This window comes from Westerdykella ornata (assembly GCF_010094085.1).
Source record: "Westerdykella ornata strain CBS 379.55 unplaced genomic scaffold EI97scaffold_2, whole genome shotgun sequence".
In the NCBI taxonomy this organism is placed as follows: Eukaryota; Fungi; Ascomycota; class Dothideomycetes; order Pleosporales; family Sporormiaceae; genus Westerdykella; species Westerdykella ornata.
Window position 1 is genome coordinate 238,597 of NW_022986852.1, and position 17,793 is coordinate 256,389.

The 17,793-nt window shown below is 52.6% G+C and overlaps 9 protein-coding genes across 9 annotated transcripts; 2 read left to right on the top strand and 7 right to left on the bottom strand.

The window, feature by feature from the left end:
- Window positions 1-133: 133 nt before the first annotated feature.
- Window positions 134-1,429, top strand: EI97DRAFT_454872 (ATP-dependent RNA helicase fal1; the record flags this gene model as incomplete). Its single annotated transcript, XM_033800585.1, has 3 exons — window positions 134-419; window positions 467-1,321; window positions 1,371-1,429. The coding sequence occupies 3 exons, from the start codon at window positions 134-136 to the stop codon at window positions 1,427-1,429; spliced, it is 1,200 nt and encodes a 399-aa protein (XP_033657467.1).
- Window positions 1,430-3,538: 2,109 nt separating this feature from the next.
- On the bottom strand, window positions 3,539-4,159 carry EI97DRAFT_439026 (uncharacterized protein; the record flags this gene model as incomplete). The annotated part of the gene is made up of 1 exon (XM_033799537.1): window positions 3,539-4,159. One exon carries the CDS (start codon window positions 4,157-4,159, stop codon window positions 3,539-3,541), a length of 621 nt encoding a protein of 206 aa, XP_033657468.1.
- A 1,023-nt stretch (window positions 4,160-5,182) lies between these two features.
- EI97DRAFT_429699 (uncharacterized protein) lies at window positions 5,183-6,486 on the bottom strand. The gene has a single exon (XM_033797502.1). It carries the CDS (start codon window positions 6,041-6,043, stop codon window positions 5,342-5,344), a length of 702 nt encoding a protein of 233 aa, XP_033657469.1. The 5' UTR covers window positions 6,044-6,486; the 3' UTR covers window positions 5,183-5,341.
- A 144-nt stretch (window positions 6,487-6,630) lies between these two features.
- On the bottom strand, window positions 6,631-7,850 carry EI97DRAFT_429700 (putative MYND domain protein). The gene is made up of 2 exons (XM_033797503.1): window positions 6,786-7,850; window positions 6,631-6,730 (listed from the first exon to the last, which is right to left on the bottom strand). The coding sequence occupies exon 1, from the start codon at window positions 7,612-7,614 to the stop codon at window positions 6,844-6,846; it is 771 nt and encodes a 256-aa protein (XP_033657470.1). The 5' UTR covers window positions 7,615-7,850; the 3' UTR covers window positions 6,631-6,730; window positions 6,786-6,843.
- A 651-nt stretch (window positions 7,851-8,501) lies between these two features.
- On the bottom strand, window positions 8,502-9,416 carry EI97DRAFT_454875 (uncharacterized protein; the record flags this gene model as incomplete). The annotated part of the gene is made up of 1 exon (XM_033800586.1): window positions 8,502-9,416. One exon carries the CDS (start codon window positions 9,414-9,416, stop codon window positions 8,502-8,504), a length of 915 nt encoding a protein of 304 aa, XP_033657471.1.
- Window positions 9,417-10,193: 777 nt separating this feature from the next.
- Window positions 10,194-10,946, bottom strand: EI97DRAFT_369496 (uncharacterized protein; the record flags this gene model as incomplete). The annotated part of the gene is made up of 3 exons (XM_033795193.1): window positions 10,194-10,371; window positions 10,428-10,665; window positions 10,739-10,946. The coding sequence occupies 3 exons, from the start codon at window positions 10,944-10,946 to the stop codon at window positions 10,194-10,196; spliced, it is 624 nt and encodes a 207-aa protein (XP_033657472.1).
- Window positions 10,947-11,411: 465 nt separating this feature from the next.
- Window positions 11,412-15,209, bottom strand: EI97DRAFT_454877 (DNase I-like protein; the record flags this gene model as incomplete). The annotated part of the gene is made up of 3 exons (XM_033800587.1): window positions 11,412-11,481; window positions 11,534-15,114; window positions 15,168-15,209. 3 exons carry the CDS (start codon window positions 15,207-15,209, stop codon window positions 11,412-11,414), a joined length of 3,693 nt encoding a protein of 1,230 aa, XP_033657473.1.
- Window positions 15,210-15,707: 498 nt separating this feature from the next.
- Window positions 15,708-16,553, top strand: EI97DRAFT_105756 (uncharacterized protein). Its single transcript, XM_033792930.1, has 5 exons — window positions 15,708-15,877; window positions 15,938-15,981; window positions 16,034-16,169; window positions 16,224-16,325; window positions 16,382-16,553. Exons 1-5 carry the CDS (start codon window positions 15,873-15,875, stop codon window positions 16,461-16,463), a joined length of 369 nt encoding a protein of 122 aa, XP_033657474.1. The 5' UTR covers window positions 15,708-15,872; the 3' UTR covers window positions 16,464-16,553.
- EI97DRAFT_429704 (N-terminal nucleophile aminohydrolase) lies at window positions 16,461-17,757 on the bottom strand. Its single transcript, XM_033797504.1, has 4 exons — window positions 17,616-17,757; window positions 17,498-17,557; window positions 17,061-17,448; window positions 16,461-17,009 (listed from the first exon to the last, which is right to left on the bottom strand). The coding sequence occupies exons 1-4, from the start codon at window positions 17,644-17,646 to the stop codon at window positions 16,676-16,678; spliced, it is 813 nt and encodes a 270-aa protein (XP_033657475.1). The 5' UTR covers window positions 17,647-17,757; the 3' UTR covers window positions 16,461-16,675.
- Window positions 17,758-17,793: the final 36 nt, after the last annotated feature.

Genomic DNA, 17,793 nt, shown 5'->3' on the forward strand with positions numbered 1-17,793 from the left:
GCGGTTCAGGAAAAAGGTAAATCCGTTCCGACCTTGGCAAGTGAACGCCAAAGATTTGGACAACCCCAAACACGGCCATCGCCACAACCCACTTCGATCTATACACCCAGTTAAATACCGAAATACCTACACGATGGCTGAAGGAATCGATCGGCAGGCGGACGAGAAGATGGAGTTTTCCACCTCGAAGGAGGTGACGGTGGCGCCAACCTTCGAGGCCATGCACTTGAAAGAGAATCTATTGCGCGGCATCTATGCATACGGTTACGAGTCGCCCTCAGCAGTGCAGTCTCGCGCCATTGTGCAGATTTGTAAAGGTCGCGATACCATTGCACAAGCTCAGTCCGGCACAGGAAAGACAGCAACCTTCTCTATCTCAATCCTCCAAGTCATCGATACGGCTGTCCGGGAGACACAAGGTTCGTAGGACTCCTTTACTTTGCCGATCCATGTTAACGTAGTGCAGCTTTGGTTCTCTCACCCACTCGCGAACTCGCGACTCAGATTCAGTCCGTCATAATGGGCCTCGGCGACTACATGAATGTGCAGTGCCACGCGTGTATCGGAGGCACGAACGTTGGCGAGGACATCCGCAAGCTCGATTATGGACAACACGTTGTTTCCGGGACGCCTGGCCGTGTAGCCGACATGATCCGCCGCCGGAACCTTCGAACACGCAATATCAAGATGCTTGTTTTGGATGAGGCAGACGAACTTCTCAACCGTGGTTTTCGAGAGCAGATTTACGATGTTTACCGTTATCTCCCTCCCGCTACTCAGGTCGTCGTCGTCTCGGCTACCCTCCCTTATGACGTCCTTGAAATGACCACAAAGTTTATGACTGATCCTGTTCGCATTCTCGTTAAGCGCGACGAGTTGACACTGGAAGGCCTTAAGCAGTACTTCATTGCGATCGAGAAGGAAGAGTGGAAGTTCGACACACTGTGTGACCTCTACGACACCCTGACAATCACGCAAGCGGTCATCTTCTGCAATACGCGCCGCAAGGTTGACTGGTTGACGGACAAGATGCGTGAAGCAAACTTCACCGTTTCATCCATGCATGGAGACATGCCGCAACGAGAGCGTGATAGTATCATGCAAGACTTCAGACAGGCGAACTCGCGCGTTCTTATCTCCACTGACGTCTGGGCTCGCGGAATCGATGTGCAACAGGTGTCACTGGTGATCAACTATGATCTTCCGTCCAATCGTGAAAACTATATCCACAGGATCGGTCGCAGTGGCCGCTTTGGACGCAGAGGCGTGGCTATCAACTTCGTCACACAGGAAGATGTGCGCATCCTCCGAGATATTGAGTGTAAGTATTCGCCATTCCTCAGCATTACTATAGACCTAACCGTTATTAGTGTATTACTCTACTCAGATCGACGAGATGCCGATGAATGTCGCCGATCTTCTTTCTTAGTTTCTGTGAAGGCCAAGCAAGTCAGCACGCTATATGCCAGAAGAACGTCCCTCGTAGTAGGAGAAATGTAAGCAATCAATTTCGCTTCACTGGCAGGATATGAGTGTGGAGGAAAGGGTTCAAATTTGAACTAGTAAGTCAGAGTCCCGTCATTCATATCATGTCGTGGTACACAACGCTGACATTTTGATATGCTTAGGATGAATATCCAAATTGCATTATACCCATTGCCTTCGGCCGCCTATGTGTGCACCTCACATTCATCCCACGGCACATCTAGTGAGAAGGCGGCAATTGTGTCCTATATCCGCTTAGGAATGCCAGTTGGCTCAACCCCCTTTCAGAGGGCAAGTGGGGCGAAGCTACAAGCAGGTGGAGGATGGACAGAGATTCTTTTGCGCTTTTCAAGGAAGATAGCTTGGGTAAGACCAGGATTTTCAGGCACCACAAGAGCGTACCATGCGATCGTGACAAGGACCTCATAATATGAAAGCATTTGTCACTCCGTACGGCTGTGTAACAAAAGCCCTCTCTTGAGGGTTGTGGATGGTGTTAATGCGGTTTGGTGTCAAATACTAGCTGAGTTCCTTGCCCCGAGTGACAGGTGGATTCATTTGTACTCAAAGATGCGCGCCCTTCTATTACGAAGACTGGAGATGAGAGATCTTCGTCAAACGTCATTCTACTTTCTACGATATGGCGCTACCTCTCGGTTGCTGAAAGTGAATTGAATCCCTAGTCAGTCAGGGAGGAAACGCTGAGTCGGAACGCTCTGATGGGCACCAGTGAGGCCTTGAAGAATAATCCATTGTAAACCAAAAGAATCTATAGCAAGCAGCGTTGAATCAATTCCCGCGATTCTGTAGCATGTGCCCAGGGGTCATCCTCATAGGACATCGACATCCGGTACAGGTTGTCCCCACCAGAGCGCCTTCCAAGTCTCCTCGGACAATTGAACTTTCTCATCAAGTACTTTTTCGACCTGATGTAGATACTCCAGGACCGTCTTCACAAATCCGTACTCCCGATTTCCAGCCTTCTTGTGCGTATACGAGTGTATTGAATCGACACTTGAAAAGTCATCTAGATTCTCCCACTCTCCGCAATATCCCAGACGATAATACGCTCCCATGGCGATCATCCATATCGACCCCTCCACTAAACCAAAGCCTTTCTCGTATCGGAGAGACTTTTGGCGCGTGAGAACCTCAAACGAGGATTTGGTTTGTAAAACGTAGGGACGGGTCAGGCGCTCCCAGGCTTTTCGATCCCAACGGCATAGGGCAGCTGCCTTCCTTGTACGATCCATCCAATAATGTATAAGTTCCCCTTCATTTTCCTCTGACAATTCCCACGGAGGCCACAAGGGAAAACCGTACAGCCAGTGGTCCTCAAATGCTTTGCCGAGATTACAGAAATCCCCCGCAATCCTCGCTCCTTTGTGCCAACACGTTGTGATATTTGGGCAGAAGCCCCCATTACGCCTCCAAAGGTTCTTCACATTACGGATCCCGATTCTGTCAAACGTGTAAACTTGCTGCGTCGTCCGTTGAAGCATGCGACAAAGTCTGAATAAAGGACGATAATTCAAGTTGACGATCGTGCCCTCAAGCGCTGCGTTGTTGCTTGCCAAAGAACTCCCACCACATATCTTTGAAAATGTGTCTGTTTACACAGCACAGTGCGGGCAGGCTTGCGTCTAAATTCCCGTGACTGCTGAATTTGAGCAAGTGTCGCGTATGTTTGTGGGGGTTTACGCCTGGGGTCTTGCAATCGGAGCACTCATAATGGTCAAGGCCGTGGAAGTGACATCGGGGATACGCCTCAGGACCCAGGTGATGCGGAGGTCGATACGTCTCACACACGCGTAGATAATCCCTGTTGTAACTCTCATACGCAAGGTATACAGGCCTCTCCAAGTCGCCATGCTGATAGGCGGGCCGGACTATTCCTTGTGCACTTGTAACAATATTCTGCATTCCCGAATTTGACGACCTTCTTTGAAGGAGAGTGGCGGTGGCGGGCGTGGAGTGCACTTTTGGAGAAGAGGACGCTTAGTCTTTGATCGGACAGCTTGTTCCAGTCTAGGAACCTCTGCATACACATTCTTCATATGAAGCTTGTAAATGCGCAATCGAAGTTCCAGCGGCGACAACAGTCCAGAGATGGGCTGGGGCTGCTGCAGTTGCCGCTTAATGCTGACAATCGCTTCAAGTCGCCCGGTCGAAGGGCGTCGAGGTACCTCTCCTTGGCTTTTACTTCTTTGATCGGAGCCTTCCAGTGTAATGCTCCTATCCGGCTCATGTGTCGTTTTATCCTCCTCGTGCATATCATTTTCAATATCCGATTCTCCTTCCGATCGTTCTTCGTCAAGCTCATCGTCCTCGGATTTGCCTTCGATCCGTCTGTAAACATGTCCATCGCCAGGCATGGCTCGTCCATTAATTTCGGTGAGTCTCCATCATACGGAACCCAATGACGCTCAACTCTATTCCATCCACGATCCATCGCCCGTGGGTGATACCCATTACCTTCCCTCGATTTTCGCGTACGACACTCTGACAAGACTGTGTTCCACAGCTCTCGTGCCTTCCCAGGGTTTACCGCATGCTTCTGGCGTTCCTTAAATTTAGGATAGTCTTCTCCTATAGGATATTCCAAGAGCTTCCGTCGCAATGCTTTGAATTCTTCGCTATAACTCTCGGCCTCCGTGTCTTGGGTCGATGACATCGTACACAGCGAATAGGAACACGGATATTCGGTCAACCGTATCAAAGCCTCATGCAATCAAGGTAGTATTTCCGGTTGCGAAACAAGCCCATGATATATTTATTGCCCAGTGTTTGGAAAAACTATGACGCATATGATCGTACTTGTTTTGGACAAATGCGATTGTGTTCCTTGACGCGTAGGTGGGAAACTGCTTGCTTTGTCACCTGAGTATTATTCGAGCTGGTGGGCTTGGTCTCCTGTTCAATGTCCACATCAAACAAGTCCCCCAGCATTTCCAAATCCCAATGGCTAACGCTGACAAAAATCTCATGTCCTGGGGTAATTGGGCATCGTAATCCCACGACCTTGCAGGTATTTTGCATCAATCACCTTTTCCGCAACCGTCACTTCCGAGACGTCTTCACTACACTTCTTTCCCCCACGTAGGGTAGTCTCTAGAACCGACGCTTCACTTGTTCTTATATCACCCACCCGTATTTAGAGATTGGAGCCGAACCACGAGACTAAGTTCAACACTGTAGGAATGATTCTATATCCCCAAATTTTGCACTATCAGTAGTCTACGTGGCCGCGGCTGTTATTCTTGGGCTCGCAGAGATTCAAGGCAGATCCAAGCCACCGGCGCTGGTCGTTTGTACGCGGCTCAAGTGGGCGGCCTGAGGTCAGGCTACAAGGGAAGGGTCAACGAAGTTTGTACGCAAGTAGCAATTTACGTACCTAGAGACAGAGCCACGCTTATTGAGCGGGCGGAGAAAGAGTAAATTAGACGCGTAGTCGTGGGCGACGGGTTTTGCCAAAATAGATCTGCAATTTGACGGAACCGCCAAGAGCGAGCAAGGCCTGCATTTAAAGTAACGAGTAAGTGTAACTTCTACCTTTATGAATCGATCGACAGTTGATATTCTGAACGTATACTTGCCCAGGTGGGTGATGTCTGTCACGTGATTATGACATTCACCTAGGTAACATAAGGGCTCGATGTAAGGACACATGGCAAGACAGAGCGAGAAGAAGCAACATGTTACAGTATAGCACAAATATACGGATACACCAGAGTGAGAACAAAAATCTATATTATACAAGCCATCCAGGCCTACCAAGACACCAAACTCCATGTCTTCCCAGACAAGTCCTAATGGTGATTGCCCCTGAACAACCTAGAGCCCTCAACCCAGCACTCTACATAACCCAATACTGTGTCCCAAGCTCCTCCTCACTCAACCTCAGATCTCCCCCCTCCCTTACCACCTTCTTCACAATAACGCCCACGACATCGGTATTACTCCCCGTCACGACATCCAACCCACTATCCCTCCTCTTCTTGGGGCCCTTCTCCTGCGAAAACGGCGACTCGAGCTCAATCTCCCACATGCCCCCCGTCGCCGTCTCCTGCACCATCGCATGCTTATACCTCGGATCCGTAATCTCCCTGACGGACGTCACAAACCCCACCTCCTCACCACTATCCATCCTCTTCTCGATCCAGCCCCTCGCCTGCTCATCCCTGCTTAACACCTTGGCAAAAGCCTCGGCGTCGTTCTTCAGCATCCGGATCCGCTCCTCCATAGCCTCGATGACGCCCACCTCGTCACCCGGAGCGGGTTTCTCAATCAAGCGCACGCCGCCCAGGCTCTCCTTGAAGCGGCCCGTCTTGCCGTCGATGAGGACGACGTCCTTGTAGAAGCGGTCGCCGACGTCGATGAAGTCGCGGTCGGCGAGGACGGACGTGTTGAGTTTGGCGGATGGGGAGACGAGTTGGCCGACTGGGAGGCTGGAGACGGCGAGGGGTTGCGGGAGGATGTCGAGTTCGCGGGGGATGCGCGAGAGGCGGCGGGAGAGGGTCTCGCTGGTGTTGGAGGTGGTGGGGGAGATGACTTCCATGGTTGGAGGTTGTTGAAGCTCGGTTGGAGGTGCCTATGTATCGAGTGGGTGGTGGTAAGGACTGTAGATGGAGAGGAGGGTGATTGAGGCCTGCGATTGGATGCGGTGAAGATAGGGGGTTGTTGTTAGCGGAGTACTGTGTACGGAGTATAGCTCAAAGAAATGATACTGTGGACGCTCAAGGAATGCTGTGATGCTGCAAATCAGGTGCTGGGGGTTAAGTGCATTTATGTGACTTCATTGTTGTCATTGCGTGCGGGGTCCGAAGAAGCTCCTGGAAACCATCGGGGCAGGTTGCCGTGTCCTCTCAGCTCACACTCAAATGTTGGTCTGGGCGTCGGGAAACTCATAATGAAAGCTGTACCGCGAGCCCTCGTGACCATGGTCAATCGACCAAGATGTGAAGGTGGAGTGACGGGTGGCGTGTCGTAGAAATGCTTACAGGTAATCCTCCGGCGATAAGTGATAAGGAGTGGGTGAAATGGATTCGGAACGGTCGGGCCGAAGGGACCAAATGCAGGAAGACGAATCATTCGAATAATCGTTGTTCCGGAGATTTCATTAACCTTTTCGATAAATTTGGTTGACACAGCTCGCTCTAATAATCTGTATTGACTAAGTTTTCCATTCATCAGTAAAGACAGTTTGAGATATCCGTCCTTCAAGATGATATGTCTGCACTATATTGTATGCTATTGGCACTAAGGTATAGGCACTCTGCTGACAATCTGCTCCTTCGTAGTCATCTCTTCCTCAGAAGTGGTGAAGCCACCCATTCAGCACCAATACCCCGTCCCTTGCTACATAGAGAACATCGACAGGTACGGCACTTGTCCATTCTCCCTCGACACCATCATTCTCAGCATAGAGGTCGCGTCCGCTCCCATCACTTCCCTTCTATACACCAACCCACCTAACATCCTCAACTGCATGGGCATGGTCAAGTCGTCCTCATATCGCTTGATTATATCCCGCTTCGCCACGCGATGCTTCAAACTACTCCAGTTTCCCTGCTCTGTTTGCATTCCCAGCTCTTCACACTCCTTCCTGGCATCCCCATTCCACCAGCTCGGCAGCAATCCCGTGCGGCTCTCTGCGAGACGCAGGAACCTGCGGAAAGGCTCGAGGCTGTGCGTGGCACCTTTGTAAACGATTCCCACTTGCTTGTACCCTTCGAACTCGTAGTCGTCATTCTCACGCAGACGGAACGTGTCGATCAGAAGTTTGTAGACGTCTTGCTTGGGGCGGTCATGGAGGTAGGTTCCGTTGTCAAGACGGTTGAAAGGCTTGAAGAGCGTTTTCTCCAGCGGTTTCGGCTTAGAGGAAGGATTTTGGGTCGAATCGGAAGACCGCTCGTTGGTGGAGTTGAAACACACGTCGCCGCATCCTACTGGTTCTGAGGCAGGTTGACAGTTCTCCTTGTGTTGCTTCCAGTCACGGCGTTGGCAGCGACGAGAACAGTAGGCGGCGCTGTGACACTGGGCACAGCGTCTCAGGGCCGAGCCTGTTTTCTTGCAGACCCGGCAGGTTTCGGCGAGAGGGGCCTGAGCAGCCGCAGCTGTGTCTGTCATGGCTGTTGCTGTGTGCCTCCGAATATCAGGTGTGAAAGGAAGTGGTCTCGAAAGAGAACCCTGGAAGTCTGGTAGTGAGGAAGATATGGGGGAGAAGAAAAGGAAGAGGGGGGAGAGGCAGGACAGATATATTGTTGATTCGGAGGAACGAAGGAGCCACCTAACGTGGAAGAATGTCTCGTACGGAAAGGTGCAACACAGCTGGAAGGACTGGCAGCATAATAGAAAGATCCATCACCCTAGGTAATTCCAAGTTCAGATCAAAAATACTTCTGAAATTCTCTAGACAAATCCAAGACCAACTGCGTACCTGTTCACCAATCCCCACTGGACCCCAGCGTCGGCATCTTTCACCAACTCCGGAAACCTTCCTTCCCTCACGCAACCACCACCAAACCCAAAAACACAAAAACACAAAAACCCAACACCGTGACTCGAACCCCAGACCAAAAAAATATCCCCCACCGCTCGAATCGCCCGCAAGTTCGCAGAAGCGCATCTTTTGATCCAGACGCAGGACCTTGAACCGCTAGGCTATCTCACGGTAGGTGATGGTGAGTGTAGAATGTTTGTGGATTATATAGTGCATATAAATGATAGTGCGCGCACCAAAAATATTATTGCTGTGTTTGCAATTGGAGTAGGAGCGGTTGGCCGTGGGTCTTTCACTTTCACTGAGCACGGTCTCAATCGCGCTCGTCAGGCACGCTCGTCAATCACTGAGGCGGTGGGTCAGATCTACACATTTTCAATTCTCGGTCTCAGCTAGAGTATATCTCACGTCCAGCTTCCCAAACCCTATCGCATACACGCGCTTAACTCTCTCCCCTATGCTCTCCCTCCCCCTGCCCCCGATCTTCTCGTCCCCCATCCTCCCAGTTCTCTCCTCACTCCTTCTCATCCTCTCTCCCATCCCCCTCATCCTCTCGTCCCCCATCTTCCCCTTCCTCCCCACCCTCTCCTTCCCCTTCTTCCATCCTCTTCCTCGCAACCCTCTCCCGCAAAACTTCCCCAACAACCCAACTCTCCACCCCACCATAAACAACCTCCGCCAACCCCCTCAACACCCGCACCATCTTCCTGCCTCCATAATACTCCCTCAAATCCCCCTCATCAACATCCTGCCTCAAACAAGCCCACACCCCCGGTTTCTGCATCCCAAGTCCGACGCACACACTCATCGATTTGTCCTTCTCAGTGATCCACCAATACGGCAATAGACCCGGGCGCGTCTGGGCGAGGTACAGGAAACGTCGGAACTGCGCGAGGCATGGTTTACGCGTGAGAAGGCCGGCGAGCTCGAGGTTTGTCCAGGAAGGCAGGTGGGATAGCGCGTCGTCGTGCCGGCGGAGGCGGAAGGAGTCTATGAGAAGGGTGTAGACGAGCGTCTGGGGCCGGTTGTGTAGGATGGTGTGGATGTCGATGCCGATGTCGATGCCGATGTCGATGTCGAGGTCTTCACCGTCGGTGGTGGTGGAGGACGCGGTGTCGTTGGTTGTAGTTTCCCCGTCCACTATGTTTTCTGCTTCGTCGGAAAGGTTAAGGTTAGAGCAGGATTGTGCGAGAGAGGAGGCTTCCGGTAGATGGACCTGGTCGTCTCGCACAGATTGGGTGATCTCTGAAGTCGTGGAGACGCGTGCATGTCCAGTAGGGTCTCCCGGGAGAAAGCTTCGATCTGCATCGTCTTCGCACGCCGGGCAGCAGCAGTGGCCTTTGGAGGAGCAGGACGTGCAGAGACCGACCTCACCGCCGACGAAGAAGATGCATCCGCAGAGTTCACACTGCGCGAAGGGGTCATCCATGGCCTTCGGCGCGAAGGCGAGGGAGAAAGTCGAGGACGCAGGGCGAGCTCCCGTTGGAGGCGAGGTAGAGAGTCAAAGCAGGTAGGGTTTAAAGAAACGGACAATATGAAGTAAGGTTGGCAGGTGGAGAGGCGGAGATGAGTCAAGTTAGCGCTGCAAACGGAGGAGACTTGACTTGCGGTGAGAGTGAAGATGAGGGAAATGGAGTCCAGAAACCGGGACCATGGTCGACCAACGACTTGAAAATACGAGTGCAAGCAGTAAATAGGGAAAGAGGCAAAGTGCGTGCATTTTGGCCAAAGATGACATGGTTCCCAGATACACATCTCTCTATAGAACGAGATCTGATGAGCTTTTTTGAAATACGTCTTCGACAGGAATGGGCAACATAGATTACTTCGTTGAGACTGGTACTTTTCAAACTTCCGACACCTTCCAAGGCTCCGTATGACTGTAAAATAGGGGGCAAGAAGGAAATAATAAGAGGTGAAGAGGAAACGTCGTATGCTTACGGGGGCCAGACCTGGACGCGCCGGAGGTTCGTGTCCGGTAGACAAGGATATTTCAGGTGAAAGAGCCAACTCGAAATCGCCCATGGCCCGAATTCTCATGTAACATCTTTCATTCACATACGCCATGCCTTCCCGGCAGGTCTCCCGCTTATGAGGCCCTTCTATTTCACCTCTCAGCATATATCCTACAGATAATCTATGCATCGTCCAGATCTCTTGAACGGCATGCTTCATATCCTCGTCCTGTTGTCTCCCTACGCAGGACCTACTCATTCTCCCCCTTCTCGAACCGCTTCTTCCGCTCCTCCTCCCTCTTCCTCTCCCTTTCCCTGACCAGATCCGGCGGACTATCCTCAATCAGATCGCTCTCCTCGCTCAACCCAGACCACTTAGGCAGACCATCCGGTATATCCATGACGCGTTGACCGTAGAACATGTGACACCTGCCCCACACAGTGAGCTCCAACTCATAACCCACACCGGCAACGACGGCACTCACCTCGGCTTGAACAATGCCTTGGCTTCATCGTCCTTCAAATGGATCAAACTCGGAAACAGCAAAATCATATTCCTCCCCTCATCCATGATGGGGGAATGGCAGTACTTGCAGCGCACCTTACATGGCAGTTTGTGCTCGATGGACTTGGACGTCGGGTCGTACCATTCGAGGTCGTGGTGGCCCGTGGCGAAGTTGATGTCGGTCTTGTGGAAGATGGCGGCCCATTGGAAGGGTGCGGCTATATAGTAAAAACCAGACCATGTCAGCAAGGTGATTCTAGTGGAAGCAGAACGAGAGGGGAATTTGCGTACCGTGCTGCGTCTGGCATGTTGTGCAGTGGCACAACTTCGAGTCCAGCGGCTCCTTTCTGCTGATTTGATACTTGACCCTGCCGCAGTGGCAGTTTGCCTCGTACAGTGCTTTGAAGTTCTCGTTGGGCTCGTGTATGCGGTATGGGGGGCGCTGCTTCCACTCGCTCAGACCCGTGGTTTCGGTGCCACGGCTTTGGTCTTTATCCATGGTGCTGGATGTATTCGTACGGAGTTGAAGACCGAGGATAGCAGAGGATGTAGCGAGCTGAGGTCTGAACTGCGAAGTGATTGGTGCGTTTAACGAACGCGATAGTTGGGCCAAAGGTCGCTGGAGGGTAATGACTCGGGCGGGGGACATTTAATTGTGAGGAAAGAAGGGAACGGTGGTTTCGTGTGGGAATGCATGTTTTGTTGTTGCGATTTGGTATTTAGACGGCTACGTGAGGTGACGTCACCGTGATCTTCCTCCGCTAGCGGCAGGGGTGACGTCCACCACGATGTCTATCACCGCAGGATGACTAAGACCTGTGCAGAGTACAACGTGAAGGATATCGCATTGCATTACCTCGGGGGGTATCTTCAACTCTATCAATTACAATTACACACCATCGCCGCATGGATAGCATTTCCGCCCTTCAAGGCCTACACCAAAACCACTGCAGTAGCCACACCCCTATCCCTTCTTGAGCAACTGTTCGGCTTCTTTAGGACTCAGACCGAACACATTGCAGAGGTAGTCATGCCTATCAACAGTCAGTACTGGGACTTTTGAGCAAACCGATGAGAAAGACTCACTTGATATCCTTCGCAACCCTCTGCTTGACCTGCTCAAACTCGGCCTCACACCTCTCCCTCGTCGCCATCTGCCTCTTCGTATTAATAGTCTTGACCCTGATCTTGAACCTGCCAGAGACTGGCCTGTGATCCGAAACCCTCACGCCATCGTGCCTGCGGTAATCGATTTGTTTGATCCTACCCACGCCCCTGTACAGCAGGCGGTCGCACCACGCAGGAGAGCGCTTCTTCTCCGAAGTGTCGTACGTGTCGGTCCCCACATCGTATTTGTACGTAGGCGCAAAGGTGATGGGCGCCTCATGAAAGGCTCGAAGTCGGAACCCGGGATTCCGCTTCTTGCTCACGAGCAGCTGATCCCGTTCAAGCAGCTTCTTCAGGTTCCCTTGGTTGACGGCGTCGATGACCGTGTTGCGTGGCATGGCGTCAATGCGGTAGTTCAGATCGCCGTTCAGGATGCAGATTTCGTGATCGAGGATCATCGAGCCATCTCCGCCGCCCACGAAGAAGGCAGCACAGTCGGAAGGCGAGCGGTTGGGAGGTAAGGCAGATGCCTCCATGATTGTGGCGACGTCGTTGTTCCGGTGCATCGTCTGCGTTTGCCCTGCCGCCAGATGACAGTTGATGAAGCAAACCGACGAGTCGTCCATGAAAAAGCGCACGATGAGGGCGCCCTTGTTTCCATGCAGACCGCCCATCCCCAGTTTCACTTGAGCGGCCGAGACGTCTCGTATCCTGGACATTTCCGAGTCCTTGACGAAGATGCACGTGAAGAGGCCAACAAGCTCCGCCGTGTGCAGCAAGGTATATCGCTCGCTGGGAAGGTATTCTGAGATGATGCGTTGGAGATAGTCCCGCCATGCTCGATACTGGTGGCTCATGTGCTCATGGGGACTCGTGGCGTTCTTCTTCTTCTTCTTGAAGAAGCTCTTGGCAGTGACTTTCTTGTCTTCCAGGTCAACAAGCTCTTGAAAACCGAAAACCAAGACGTCCGAAGGGTCCTGAGGCTGTAGCAAGTCCCGGAAGAAGTTCTCGTCCTGGTTATCGTGTCTTAGTGCCTTTGGTTTCGCTGCACCGGCGTTCCACGTCATGACGGTTGCCGAGATTTCCCTAAAATCACAATACTCGACGTCTTTCTGGTGCATCTGCGTCTCCAGCCAGTCATCCCTCAACATCCCATCCCATATGCACAACATATTGTCTGTGCCCAACGAGGCAACCTGCAGCCTGTTCAGCTTCCACATGCTGGTCCGGTCCGCTAGAATGCCTGCGATGGAATTCTCGTGCCCCTTCCAGTCTTTCATGACTTTCCAAGGCGTACTCCTCGTGTCGTATACGTATATCATTCCAGTGATGTAGCCAGCCCAGATGTAGTCTCCAACGCCCACCAACGAGCTGATCTTGTATAGACTGACATTAACCACACCGAGGCATGCGAACCCCCTCTTGGCATAAATCGAGACCTTACCGTCAACGTGGCCAAAGTATATGCGATCGGGTTGGCTGCTGAGAATCGCCCCCGACGTGACGTCGCCAGCATTGGGTTGCGACAGTGCATTTGTCGTCGCCTCTTGGAAGAACCTATTATCACTGCTGCGTTGATAAACTCGGATCTCCTTGCCGTAAGCAACCCAGAGCTGAGACCCAGCAATCATCGAGAACGAATGCCCCCTAGGCACACGATACGTGAAGGGAGTTGGGTGCAGAGTTGGCGATCCGCTTTCGTCGGGTTGCCAGATATGTAACACACCCTCCTCATCCAGTGACCACATCTCCGATGCATACCGGAATATCTTGGTAAGGGGCGACCGGTGCGCCTTGGATTTTGTGTATACTACGCTTTGTGTTGGAATATCGATTTCGTGCATCTCGCCAAGATTTGTGCCAACCCATAGTCGTTTCCCTTCGTTCTCGACATCGGTGGCGGGTCTGAAACATATTGCTGTAGCTTTGACGGTATCCCCATGACTTAGGCTCATCAGCATCTCTCCGTTCAGAAGGCTCCATACCCTGGTCACGTAGCCACTTGTGCATATGTACTCTCCGCAAATGGCAAAAAGTTTCGTGTCATACTTGGTGGGGATCTCTCGCGGGCCTTCCCTGAAGATTGGTGGTCTGCGGTTTGCTTCAGATGAATCAGGGTAATCGGTCAATATTGGTGCGGACTTGTCAAGAGGGACGTCTGCATCGTCGGAATCATAGGTCCTCAGATCTCCAGAGGTACGTGCGGATTGAATCTTCTGGCTGCCCGTCTCTCCGGAGCTTCGTGGAGGAGTCCTCGTTGTCGGTCGTGGAAATTCTCCGGAACTACGTGGAGAAGCCTTGATATTCGAATGCGACGGTCGTTTCATCTCTCCAGAGTTACGCGGCGGGGGTGGTCTCGGGGGTTCCAGAGAGCGGGCGCTGGTCCTCTCTGGCAAATCCAAAGTTTGCGTTCGCCTCGGAGGTGGCTTGAATCGGTTGTTTGTCTCTGACACTGACAGCGGAGGTCGTACGGTATCCATCGAATGTCTCACGGGCGGCTCAATCGGAGCAGCTCTCGGCAACACCATACTCTTCCTTAACCAACCCTCGTCTCTTCTTGGAGGAAGGCCGGGCTTATCTTCCGCTAGGTCGCTGTGCCCTCTGTTCAATGTCACTTGTGACCTTTTCTGTGGTTGGAAGCCGAGGCGAGAATCTAGAGCCATTGTCCTCTCGGCAACGGCACGGGAGTTTGGGCGAGGAGGAAGGTAGCTATCTCTTGAGCTGATTCTCTGGGTCGCGCCCATTTCGGTCTCTGCTATGTTTCGAGGTGACATACTCCCCCTTACGCTGCCTGTTCCACGGCTAGGAGGCGTATCGAATGGCGAAACGCCGATATCCGAGGCTTCGGTACGGGAGTCTGGCGGTAACGATTTTCGGATAGGAGAGTCCGGTGGGTTTACTTTCGTGGTACCCGATATCTTCGGCTTTCCTGCGCGATTTACCGGTGGAGGTATGGGTGATGTGGGAGCAACGGATGTCGTATTTTTGTCCGGATCTCCATGCGGTGAAGGCTTCGAAGCAACTGGTATGGGGGGAGCCTGTCTCGACTCAGAGGAAGGCGTTCCGTTTCTACTAGGAACGAACGGCTTTCCCAGGATGATGCTGGGGCTTTGGACAGCTGGAGAATCCAGGACAGCATGCGAATAAGCCCGCGAGGGTAGAGGGGAATGAATGGGCCGCTCAGCAGACTTTGGCGGAGAGCGCGGCGAATGTATCGTCAACTTGGGAGGTGACCTGGTTTGCGACCGTGCTGCTCCGAAGCTCATCATCGAGGAAGGCCTTGCTTTGGGAGTAACCCAGGGTGGGCGTAAATCAGCTCGTCCCCGCGGCGTAGTTGAACCATTTGCACCTCCTTCCGTTAGATTCGAGGTCGACACCGCTCCCGAGGTCTCCCTTGGGATATCTAGCGATATTCTCCCATCAGCTCTTCTCGGGTTTTCTGGTACACCCAATCGTTCGGGGGTCTTAGGCGTAGGAACTCTTGGTGTAGGCGGGGCGGACGGCTTGTTATTAGACCCAAGCATGTTCTCAAAGTGACTCCGGAGGGAGGACACTGGTTTCTAGTGATCTATTAGAGTCCAGTTGCTTTTGCTCTTTGGGGGAGTGAACTTACGATGGAAGAAGCATCGGTGCTCCCATCAGTATTGGCGTCCATGTTGAAGTCTTCCTAGCAATCCAACGTATCCAGACGTGTATTTGTAGGCCCACTGGTGCCACCACCCGAACCCTTCAGTTCGAGACCTGGTTCTTCAGGACTTGTGAGGGCCTCCCCGCACCGCGATTCCTGAAAACGGGCGGGGGGCAAGGAGAAGGTCGCAAAATGATTAAGGAAGAATAGGCAAAGCGAGAGAGCGGTGCAGGGGGAGCGCGAAGCGATCGGAACCGCTCCCTACGGCGTGTGTTCTGCTAGGAATGCTGGACAGATGGTTTACCGGACTGGGGTGGAGAATGCGTCGTCGCAATGCTGGAGGCGTGAATGGCTAGGCGTCGCAGCTTGCGCGTTTCAGAGCGCGGGGAGCGTCGGCGGCGAACCGTCGTCTCTGAGTGCGAGTATTTAGGTAAAGGAGGTTTGCGCGAGCGACGGAAGGTACCGCAAGGGTAGACGGTGGTGTCTGGATCTTGGTTGAAGATTGAAGGTTGTGCTGCTGCGACGGTGCTCTAAGAATACAAGCTCCAGCGGAAGCCCCTAGCATTCCACTACCTCCCTACTATTCATTCACGCAACCGTCACAGAAAAGGATCGCAAAAATACCAACCAGACGACAGTGCCTCTTCAGCAGAACCGGCAAACTGTCCGCAACGACAAAGAGCGCCCGCCATGTGGTTAGTGAACCTCGTACTCCTGCGTGCCACCCCGCGAGACCTCCGCTGACCCCCGCAAAGCAAACACGTCCTCAACGCCCAAGTCGCCATCCGCTCCCCATGTTGTACGTTCGTAGCACGGTGCCTCCTTCAAACCCATTCTCACAGCTGGTTCAGGCCGGAAATGGTTCGACTGTGCCGAGTGCCATAGCGAGACCGCCGATCACCCCCTCCTACAAAGCTTCGAGATGACATTCGCATGCAAGAAGTGCAAGAAATGCTTCAGAAAGGACGCTCGCGAGTTTGAGGAGAGGTGAGGAGTCGCTGGGGAACACAAGATAGATCACGGAGTTGACCGGAGATGCAGCGACGAGTACTGCCCGTTTTGCGACAACCATTTCGTACTGGAGGCTGTCACGCCCAAGGCATCGCTCCAAGTTGAAGGCGAGGATGTGCGCAAAGATGCAAGGTACAAGCTCAGACTACGGCGGGACCCCTCTACTGGGCACATACTGACGGTTCTAGAATGCTGAAGGACGATCGAGTCCGCGGGGAGGAGCAAAGGTCTATATTCAACGTCAAGGATGCAGCAGACAGGCTCGGATAAAAGTATTTGGCATCATGTTTGGCATTATTGGCGTTCCTCGGGTTCTCGGCTGTCTATCTATCCATAGCACGGAGTATGCAGGAGTAAGCGGGCAAGCTGCGCCGAATATTGCATACCTCCCTCAATCATCTTTGTATATGGTCCTGTGAAAGGCGTATACCACAAGATTCCAATCCTGCATGCTTTGCGCCTGTCGTTTGATCCGTCCTCCTCTATGCTCCTGGACCCGAACCCTCACCAGTTGGCCGCGTGAGAATTGCTGCTGTTCCTGTACCAGGCCTACGGCCAGGTTTGTTCTGCTGCTCCTCCTGCTTCTCTGTGTTGATGTTCTCAACGTACTTCTCGATATCCTCAACGGGTAGCATCTCAATGGGCTTTCCTGGGGCCATGATCGCGATCTCAATGTTCTTGGCGCCTGTCTGCACCACCTCCAACAGCGACTTCACAGTCAGCTTGATTGTCTCCTCCCGATCCATATCGGGCTTGTGATTGCGTTCGAGGAACTCGCGAACCGTTTTGCTAGATCGGCCGATTGCGTTCGCCTTCCTGGGAACTCGTCAGATAAGCCCTCACACATTTGCCATGAATACATCCTACCATGCAGAGTAGATACCCGAGGGCTCAGTCTGGTACAAGCGGGGTGTCTTGTCATTGGGATCAAACCCAACGATGAGTGTGCTGATGCCAAACGGCCGGACACCACCACTCTGTGTGTATCTCTGCTGGACGCCTGCAACATATTTTGTAATGTACTCTATTGACACAGGATCCTCGACCGTCAAACGATGTGATTGTGCTTCTAGGCGGGCCTTGTCGACAAGGATGCGGGCATCGGCGTTGAGTCCGGCGAATGCAAGGGCGACGTGATTATCGACAAGGCAGATCTTCGAAGGAGTAATACGGGTATCTTGAAGCTTCATTGCCGACCGCTTCTCGCATCCCAGCACGACGATGTCCGCTCCCTTTACTCCTACGGCGCATGTACCTGTGTTGTCTTAGCGTCAGTGGAGTATATGCAGCCAGCCTGGACATACCCCTCTTTACAGCCTCCAAAGCATATTCAACCTGGAAGACGTGACCATCGGGACTGAAAACTGTTGTGAGCTCTATGTTAGCTTGCTGTTTACCAAGCCCAGCGACGAGTTTCCATACCTGACAGAGCGCGATCGTAGCCGGAGGCCATATTGTTGAGGTGGAAGCAAATTCGCCAAGTTTAGAAGAGGGAGGAGGACGGCAGAAGAGGAAAATGGAACAGCAAAGGCGTAATGGAGAGCAGGCGATTGATGAGATTGCTATATGAAGCTGTGGGAAGCTCCGCGTATGTCGTTCA

Excerpts from the sequence above, each read along its gene's own strand:
- EI97DRAFT_429699 (XM_033797502.1), bottom strand. The coding sequence starts at position 6,043 with ATGGAAGTCATCTCCCCCACCACCTCCAACACCAGCGAGACCCTCTCC.
- EI97DRAFT_429700 (XM_033797503.1), bottom strand. The coding sequence starts at position 7,614 with ATGACAGACACAGCTGCGGCTGCTCAGGCCCCTCTCGCCGAAACCTGC.
- EI97DRAFT_105756 (XM_033792930.1), top strand. Across the intron at positions 15,982-16,033 it reads CGCCATCCGCTCCCCATGTT|GCCGGAAATGGTTCGACTGT; the intron begins GTACGTTCGTAG and ends CAGCTGGTTCAG. Across the intron at positions 16,326-16,381 it reads GATGTGCGCAAAGATGCAAG|AATGCTGAAGGACGATCGAG; the intron begins GTACAAGCTCAG and ends TGACGGTTCTAG.
- EI97DRAFT_429704 (XM_033797504.1), bottom strand. The coding sequence starts at position 17,646 with ATGGCCTCCGGCTACGATCGCGCTCTGTCAG. Across the intron at positions 17,558-17,615 it reads CTACGATCGCGCTCTGTCAG|TTTTCAGTCCCGATGGTCAC; the intron begins GTATGGAAACTC and ends AGCTCACAACAG. Across the intron at positions 17,449-17,497 it reads TTTGGAGGCTGTAAAGAGGG|GTACATGCGCCGTAGGAGTA; the intron begins GTATGTCCAGGC and ends AAGACAACACAG.